The sequence below is a fragment of the Porcisia hertigi genome, chromosome 31 (genome assembly GCF_017918235.1).
Source record: "Porcisia hertigi strain C119 chromosome 31, whole genome shotgun sequence".
Classification (NCBI taxonomy): Eukaryota; Euglenozoa; class Kinetoplastea; order Trypanosomatida; family Trypanosomatidae; genus Porcisia; species Porcisia hertigi.
Genome location: NC_090590.1, coordinates 1,220,394 through 1,229,609, shown reverse-complemented (window position 1 = coordinate 1,229,609; position 9,216 = coordinate 1,220,394). Strand labels below are relative to the sequence as shown.

Sequence of the window (9,216 nt, the reverse complement as noted above, 5' to 3'; positions counted from 1 at the left end):
AAGCTCCTCTTCCCCCATTCCTCGATTCAGGTCATGGGGGACATCAAGGGGGGGGGAGGGAGAGGGAGAGGAGAGGGAGAGGAGATGGAGAGGAGGGATGGTTGCGTAGCGGTTTTCCTCTTTATTGCTGTATTTTTGTTGTGGCCCTTTCAAGACTGCGCTCTATTCTGTCATCATGCGTCTATTGTTCACGGCTGACGTGACTGGGTGGGGTGATGCACGCGATGGTCTACATCTTGAAAAAAAATTATCTGTGGCCTTTCCCTGCCCCTCAAACTGCATCAGAAGTACTCTCCCCCCTCCCTTGTTGTGTGTATATATATATGTACGTATATTTGTTCGCGCTTTCTGGCTTCTCTTTCCGCTTCGGCGGTACCTCTCGTTTTACTCCCCCTTATTTTTGTTTTTATTCAAAGGGGGGGGTGGTGGTGGGCTGTGTGGGAGGGGATCATATGTGATTCACTTCGTTTTTTTTTTGTGTGTTTGTTGTTTGCGATAACGCTTTACTCTTGTGCAGCGCCACCCGTGACGCCGGTTTTTCTCCCCCGGAGTGTCAATGCGTGTGCCCCCTTCCCCACTACAGCAACTGCTGTCGTTGTGTTTTTTTTTGTTGGATGTGCGGTGACCCCCCCCCCCTCCCGCCACTTTAGTGGGTGTTGCTCCCTCTTCGGTTTTTTTTTCGATCTTTGCTTGTCGCTCTACCCCTCTTTTTTTTTTTCGCGTAATGTGTGTAGTGATATGTCTGCCTACGCGGCGGTCGAAAATGTTTTTTTTTTGGGGAAAGCACACAAACAAACACACACACGTTTCTTTATTGTAGTACACACGAGGAGCGGAATGGTGTGGGTGGGTCAATGCAGACGAAGGTGTCCGAACCTTCCCTGCCCCTTTCCAGGGGAATAGGGGGCAAGCAGCGAGGCTCATAGCCGGACCTCTTCTTTCCTCTTTTCATTGTCAACTACGCCAGTTGGATTCAATATCGTTTGAGGGATTTCTCTTGTTTCTCCCCCTTTTTGTATTGGCGTATGAGTGCGTTGGCGCGCGTGTGGGGTGCGGACGCGGTGCTGTGACCTCTCACCACTTTCCCTTTTTCCTTCCCTCGCCTCTCTTTCTCTCATGTTGTTTGGCTTCGTGTCTCTCTTTTTTTTTCCTGTTTGTTGATATCATCTCTCTCGAACCCGCGCTCGAAGGCTTATTTTATCCCCCCCCCCTTCCTCGCTCCTCCCTCTTCCCTCCTCCCTCCTCCCTCCTCCACCCTTCTCCCCCTCTACTTCGAGCACACAGAAAAAAAAGACGAAACATGAAGGTGAAGAACACACACGGTATATGCGGCTCGAGACCACGCGCCCTCTTCACCCCTCCACCCTTCACCCCCCCCCCCCACGTGCACAGTTACACCCACAGGAGCATTTTATGATACGCGAAGTCCACCATCAACTACGCCCTCGTCGTCGTGTGCTGCACCGCAATTTTTTTGAAAGAGAAAAGGAAAGAAAGCGGATCGCTTTGCTTCATCACAAGAGCCACAGTCAGCTGGTCTGTATCCTGGCTACGTCTCCCAAGTTGAGAGTAGCAACAGTGGGCTTAATTTTGTCGCGCACCTCCCTCCCCCTCTTCATCCTCTTCATCCTCCTCCCCCTCCCTCCTCCCGCATCTCCCTACCGACTCTTTTGGCTCTCTTTCCTTATCGCCATCAAACCCCTCTCTCCCCCCTCTCCCCCCCACACACACGCACACACACCACACAACTCCATATTATGACATCCGCGAACTCTTCATACTATAGCACCTTTTTTTTCCCACTTCTTCAAGAATAAAAAAAGGCAACAGACTCATCAAAGATCTTCCCTCCAGTGGACTGACGTATCCCCTCTCCCTTCCTTTCTTCTTTCGATCATCCCTTCATCATTCAATCTACTAACTTTTCGCTTATCCTCGTTTTTTCGTTCTCCCTGTCGTTGCTGATTTTTCTGTAGTCCACTGTTTCTCTTTCTTTCTCTCTCTGTCTGTGTGTGTGTGTGACAGGGTCTCTCTCTCTTCAAGTGGACGTCAAGGCCTTCAATAGGCGAAAAGTTTGAGTGCCCAGAAGCGGCGTCGGGTGCTCCTCATTTTGTTTGCTCTCGTTCCTTTTCGTTTTTTGTTTTCACCCTCTGTGTGTTCCTGGCAGGGTCAGAACACTGTAATCAGTCTGCACGGAGCGGACACTGCTGCAGTCGTCTGTATCTCCTTTTTTTTGCGTGTTTGTTCTCTCTTCGCCTCACGGCAGGCTCGTTTTTTTTTTTAGTGCTGCTTGTAATCTGTTTCCCCCCAAGAGCAATATATATATATATATATTCTACTGTCTCCCCTTTTTATTTTTTTAAATTAAAAATCTCAATTGCATCTTGATTTTGTCCTTCTGGGAAGGAGGGGAGGAGAGAAGAGGGGGAAGGAGAGGGGGGACACACACACACACACACACACACACACACACACACACACAGGTGTGATCTGCTGTGACGAGCTTTTTTTTTGTTTACGTTGGAGGAGGAGGTCTTTCCAGAACGCTCCCCTAAAAAAAAAAATAAAAGTGAAGAATCTTTTTCACTCATTTATTCACCCACTTCCATCAAAACAGAAGCAAGTCTGTCTGTCTTTGTGTGTATCTCTTTCTCTCTCTCTCTATATTTGTACGATCCAATTGCAGAAAAAAAAGGACGAGATTCTATTCACTGCATAGAAGGATACTATATATATATGCATATATATTTTTCTTTCAGCAAGAGCCCCCCCAAAAAAAAAACGCGAAGCGGTGGGGGAGGGGGTATCGCTCGTGTTACTCACACGGTGAGTCATATTACAACCCTGCTGTCTTTCACGTAACCTTTTTTCCATTTATTTTATTCCTTGCCGTTTTTTTTTCTCGCGCTCTCTCTCTTTGGGGCTGTGTGCGTCTCGAATATCACACTTCGTTTCATTGAGGAGGGATACAGTATAAACACGAAAGAAAAGGAGGAACACGTAAAGACGAACATAAGAAATAAAACAGTTGTTGTGGCTCAACTGTCCTGTGTCCTCTCGCTAGTTGGTGAATCGACTGTGTCAGCCCCTCAAAGTATCCACCCCCTTTTTTTTTCGTTTGACCAATTGTATATTCCTTTCACATCCTTTTTTTTGCAGTCTCCCTGCGTGTCTGTGTCTCTGTGTGCGTGGGAGTGTGCCGGTTTCGTGTTTTCTCGCTCTTGTCAGCCTCTCCCTACCTTTTTCTCTAAAACCTGTTGTTGCTCTACAACTTCACGAACATTCCTGACTACCCCCTTTTTTTTGGCTTGAACGCAACAACAAAGTGTGTAGGAGAAAAGAACGACCCGCTCTCTTTTTCTTCCTGTCTTAGCCTCTTCTCTCCATCTCCCTCGACCTGCCCTTCTCCCCTCTCTTCTTATCTTCCTCCACCTCCTCTTTGCTTCCCGACTAGCAGCGATCACCTTGACCCTTCTGATTCTTTCTGGGCGCGCGTGTTTTTATTTGGCATTCCCTGACGCTTAACGAAGTCGCTCTTCCCTTTCCCGTTTTCTTATTGCGCTTTCTTTTCTCATCATCGTCGTCGCTGGTCATCATTTTTTTTTGTTCCCCTGGAGGGCTTCGCTTTTCTGTCTTGGGCGCCCGCGTGTTGGTGTGTTTCCCGGCGTCTCTGCCTGTCTGTAAAAAAAAAAAACGTATTTTGGCAGAAAGAAGGGTGAAACAGGCGCTCTCTCTGCCTTACATCGTGTGTTGTCCCCCCTCCCTCCTCCCCCTTTTTTGAGTCTATTTTCATTCTCCTGTTGGGGTCCTCTCAGAACCCCCCTCTCCTTTCCTCTCCCTCTCCACCTCCCTTTTTTTTTCCTCTTGTGTGTCCCCTCTGCGGTAATATAGACTCACTCATTTTCCTTTTTTTTTGCTTCCCTTCCACCCAATCCATCCATCCGTGCTCTCCTCCTCTCCCCTCTCCTCTCCTCCCCTCTCCTTCCCTCCCCTCCCCTCCCCCTAAAGTGTAGTCGCACAGATACTTCTGTAGAGCTTCGCGTCCTTGCAAAAGAAAACATCAAAGACAGCAAACAACAACAACAACAAAAAGAGGATCAAATACGAAAAATAAAAAACATGGGTACTGCGCCGAGCTCTGAGATTGTACGGGATGCCCCCTTCCGCGCCCCACAGGGCTTTGTGCGGCAGGTCGCACTCATTCCCATCGTGGAGCAGTACTTCCCTACCCCTGACTGCCTACTTTTTAGACAGCTATACGAGGCCTACACCGACCCATCGGTGCGCTACTACACGCGACCCAACTTTGACGGCAAAAGTGGAGACCTCAGCCGCATCCCACCCATCGAAAACTCAAGGGAGGACATGCACCGCCTGCTGCTTCGACACACAGCGCAGGGAATGTTTCCAACCAATGCTGCCGTCCGCCAGGCATACGAGGCTGGCGACTCCTACCGCATCCGTCCTGTGCTATCCGCTGTTGTGTTTTTCTACGAGGGCACGAGCTACGCGCCTGAGGGAAGCGTGCGGATTCATTCGCCGAACCGCAGCAGTGCGTCTGCGTTCGTGAAGGTGATCGGCGTCATCGGCGACGCCTGCACGCTGGTGAATAGGCCTGACGACCCACTCATTCCTTTCCGACGCGATGACGTGCTGCACATTCGCACGTTGATCATGAAGTCGGCGGGTGACCACAATATGTCCCATGTAGTGCTGCTTGCCGCATACATCTACTACTATCAATGCTGCCGTATAATTGGGCTTCCGATGGTCCCAACTATGGCGGCCACGTTCCGGTGCTTCAAGACGAACATACCGTTTTTGTGTTTCCTGCGGGAGATGAGGGACCGAACTGCGTGCGTGCTGGGGGCGCCCGAGGGCTCCCATTTTTACATCGACGAGTATTGCCTCCACGGCACATTGAGTCAGCCGTACACGGCCAAGATGGTGCCTGCCTTTGCCTGCTACTACATCTCCTTTCTGAGCGCCAAGTTGGAGAAGCGGGCGCTGAAGCAACAGACGCATCAACCGCACCCCCTGGGGGGTGGCGGCGCTGAAAGGGACCGCGCTGGCTCGACAGCGAGCGGCTTGATGAGCCGCGCAGAGACTCACGTTGGAAGTATTTATGCCGAGGCAGCGGACGACCCCGTCATTATGGCCATGAAGCCGGCGGCGATGGAGGGTGTTTCGAGCGATGTCGGCAACACTGCTCCGAAGATCACCTACGTGGTGAAGGGGTACATCACTCGTGCCGCGACCAGCCTATCCAACTGGAGTCACGCGGCCAACGAGGTGTATGTGGTATGTGTGAACGGCACTGTGACGGTGGTGGATCGCGTCTCAGTGGAGGCCCGCGATGGACCCACCCGCACGCCATCGCTGACGCACGAGGAGGACCCAAGCGAAGGGATCGGGTCAGAGGTTGACAGTACGTCGTCAGCAGTGGTGGAGGTTATTCAGGTGTCTCGGGGCGACATTCTCTCTTTCTACGTCCCCCCAAAGGAGAATCACAGCACTGGCGCCAACCCAACTCTCGGTTTCACTGCGATACACAATTGTAGCGAGGACGATGACATCATCTACAGCGCGTCAAATATCGATGCGTTGAGGATCTGCTCGACCAGCAGCGCCTCTTCTTCTTTTTTGTCTTCGATGGTGGATGCACCGTCCCATGCTTTCCCAACAAATATCGCTGTTGATGCGGTGAAGGGGGGTTCTGATGCGGCCGACACGCCCACGGCGGACACCCCATCGAAAGCGATCGATGTGGGCAGCGCCGCTACTTTTTTCGAGGCGACGAAGGGCAGCTGGCACGTTGATCGCACTGTCTGCATCGAGAACGTTCTTCTTTCTCTTGTGCGTGATGAGTGCAAGCTGGCGCGTGAGGCGACGGAGCAGGACCGGGGGTGGGTCCGTGACGATGTCAACAACTGCCTTGTTCATGACGGCTCCTTCTACTTGTGGCGCTTCCGTCGTGGCCACGAGGACTTCTACTACGGCACCGTTCCCAAGTTCGCCAATCCGAGCCGGCAGCGGAGTCGCAGCAACGGCGCCGGCGGCAGTGGGGTTGATGTGGGGCAGGGTAAGGTGAACCGCGGCGGTTTTGGGGCTGCGAGGGATCTGGGCAACGGTCTCCGCCACACTTCAGCGGGCGGCGGGAATGGCACGACCTCGCCATTTTCTTCAACACCGCCTTCGATTATCGACGGGAAGGTGGCGCCCAATACGCAGCCGTCGAGTGTCTATCTGCATCAGCGACCGAACCCGCCTTCCTCGCAGCCACTACAGCCCCAGCACCAAGCGCCGCGTGCACCGTTTCTAACACCAACCTTTGTGGCTGGGGGCTCAGACCTTCAGCAGGCACACTTCGCCGCTTCCGCTTCCGCCTCCGCTGCACTGCCGCCGCCGCCTGCATATAGCAGAGGTAGTTCAACTGCGGGTCACAGCGTCTTCATGCCGACAACGAGCAGCGTTGATCAAGACCACCTCACAAATCCTATGTATGTCATGTACTCGGCGGATAAGGTAGCGATGACGTCTGTAGGCGCACCTATGATGTACACTTTTATGTCATCTAAACAGGAGAACGATCCGATATCTCCGGCGCAACAACAGCAGCAGCAGCAGCAGCACCAACAGTGGCAGCAGCAGCAATTGTTGTCCCATCTGCACAGCTTCCCTTCTCATGGGTTTTACAACCACCCAGTCTCCTCGTCACCTCCACAGCCGCAGCCTGTATGGGGCTCTCTGGGCGTCGGCAACGGCCATGCCACTTCAGCCCCAGGCCCGTTGGTTGGGCCGTACATCGTGAATTCACCGGGTCAACCCATCCCGCTGGGGAGCGTAGTAGGCGGTGGAGCCCCCCCCTTACCACCACCACCAGTGCCAGCAGGATCACCACCGATCTCCTATACACAGACGATCGAGAATTGGGCACCGCAGCCGCACCTGCAATACGTGACGATGAATGGTCAAGTCTACATTTTGCAATCCGCTGCGCCCACGGCCATCGCCTCCGCGCAGCCTCAATCCTACCCTCACTACCCCCAGGGTATGGTGCCCTTCCACCAGTGAAGGGGGCGTCGCAGGGGCAACTGCCTACTCCTCTCCCCTCTTTTTTTTTGTCTCTTCGCTTCTGCGATCCGCGTACACTCGGAAGACGGAGGGGAATGAGAGATGGAGGAGGGACGGAGGGGAATGCGAAGGAAAAGATCGAACTATGAGAGCATCGCAAGGTGGGCATCACGGGCAAGTGTTTGAGCATCCTGCTACGCACCCCCTACATGGGTTATATATAAATATATATGTATGTGTGTATATATGTATATATATATATATAAATATCTGTGTATACATACGTAAACCAACATCAGCCCGAGTTTCTTGTTCGTTCTCCTTCTCTGCCCCTCTCACCTTCTCATCTCTCTTTTTTTTTGGTGGTTGCCTCCTTCCCCTCACACACACACCCACACATACACACACCGATTCAAGCGCTGTTGGGACTGCGCATGTATCAACGTACTCCACGTTCGGGGAAATAGGTGCACATCTATATGCAGATATGTGTCCCTGCTGCTTTCTCCCTTTGCGGAAGGATATATTCACCCTTCGAACTTCCTTCTCGTGCCCATTGACGCGTGCGCACACGCTGAGAAAAAGTGTCTCCCCTCCCCTCCCCTCTCCTTCCCTTTCCTCCCCCCAAAACGCAGTCAGTATCATGACCACAATCCTTTTCGTGTGTGTGTATGTGTTGGTGCTTTACTGTTTCTCTAGCAGCGAGTAGAGGATGTTGAGTAAAGGAGGAATGGCCCGTATTCGTGCGATAGAATAACACAGCCTGATAGCCAACAAGCGTGTGGAGGGTGATGTCTCTTCGAACGTCAATGCTCCTGTAGACCCTGTTTTCTGATCTTTGCAGTGGAGGGTTGTGTGCGTGGCGGTCTCCCTCTCTTTCTATACATATTTCCCTTTTTTTTTGACCTTTACAAAAAAAAAATTTGCTTTTCCTCCGCGCGCCAGTTTTGGGCACTGTCTCTCTCTCTTTTGCTCTCTTGCTCCCTGTGCGTGTGTTGTTGCAGTTTTTTTTTTTTTTCTCCCCTTCGATGTTCTCCGGGGGAAAAAAAAAGAGAGAGACGGATGCGTTTTATTTTATAGACTCCGCAAACCCGAGTATGGTTGAGGGTTGAAGGAGGAGGAGGGGGAGTGTGGTGTGGTGTGGTGTGGAGGTGCCAGTGAAAAAAAAACTTCATTCGTAACCTCTCTTTTGTAAAGCACCCTTCCTCTACAAAAAAAAAACGACAACAACACACACACACACACACACGCACATACATAGATGCGCTGCTTCTTCCCCCCCTCCTCCTCCCCCCTCGTCCTGTTGTTTTCCCCCTTCTCCCTCTCTTTCGTGAAAATCACAGTCTTATATTCCTTTTCATCCCCCCCCCCCCTCCTCCACCCCGTCACGTCCCTCTTGTGAAGATGTGAGCGCACCGTGATGTTCCCCGTATTGTGTGTGTGTTGTGTGTGCGTGTGTTTATTTTGTGTTCAATTTTCTGTGCTGTTTTTTTTTTTTAGCTCCCATGTCTTTGTTCGGGGCCTCACTTCGCTGGATCAAGGTCTCTCTCTCCCCCTTCTCTTTTCCCCTCGCCTCCTTTTTTTCTCTCTCTCTTTCCTCCTTTTTTTCTTTTCTCTAGGTGACGCTTCTGTTGTTTCTCACACCTCAAACTGAGATAAAAAAAATAATTGTTCAAGACGGATTCCTATCGCTCTCCCGTGTGTGTTCCACAGGTGTACGCGTCTCCGATCCTGTCATTAAATACGACTGCTCCTTCCCATTGTTGTACTTCCCCCTTCCTGTTTCGATGGAGTTTTCTTCACGCCTCTTCGTGAGCGGACTCGTGTCGTTTTTTAATTATTTTATTTCATCTCTTTCCTCCTATTCCTCTTCTTCCTCCTCTTCTTCCTCCTCTTCTTCCTCTTCTTCCTCCTCTTCCCCTCCCCCTCTTTGAACGTTCTCTAGCTATTTGTTGTCATCTGTGCGTGTGTGTGTGTGTGTGTGAGGTTGCTTTTTTCTTTGGATTCTCATGGCTGTCAACATACCTTCCCTGCTAAGCTACTCACATACCCCATAGGTTACAGTCTGCTGAACAACAAACACGAGGCGAGAGAGATGAGGTCCTGCGTAACGGGGATCACCTCCCCCGTTTGTTATCGTTA

The 9,216-nt window shown here is 51.4% G+C and overlaps 1 protein-coding gene across 1 annotated transcript; it reads left to right on the top strand.

The window, feature by feature from the left end:
• Positions 1 to 4,119: 4,119 nt before the first annotated feature.
• On the top strand, positions 4,120 to 7,074 carry JKF63_03880 (uncharacterized protein; the record flags this gene model as incomplete). The annotated part of the gene is made up of 1 exon (XM_067899877.1): positions 4,120 to 7,074. The coding sequence occupies one exon, from the start codon at positions 4,120 to 4,122 to the stop codon at positions 7,072 to 7,074; it is 2,955 nt and encodes a 984-aa protein (XP_067755083.1).
• Between the last annotated feature and the right edge of the window lie 2,142 nt (positions 7,075 to 9,216).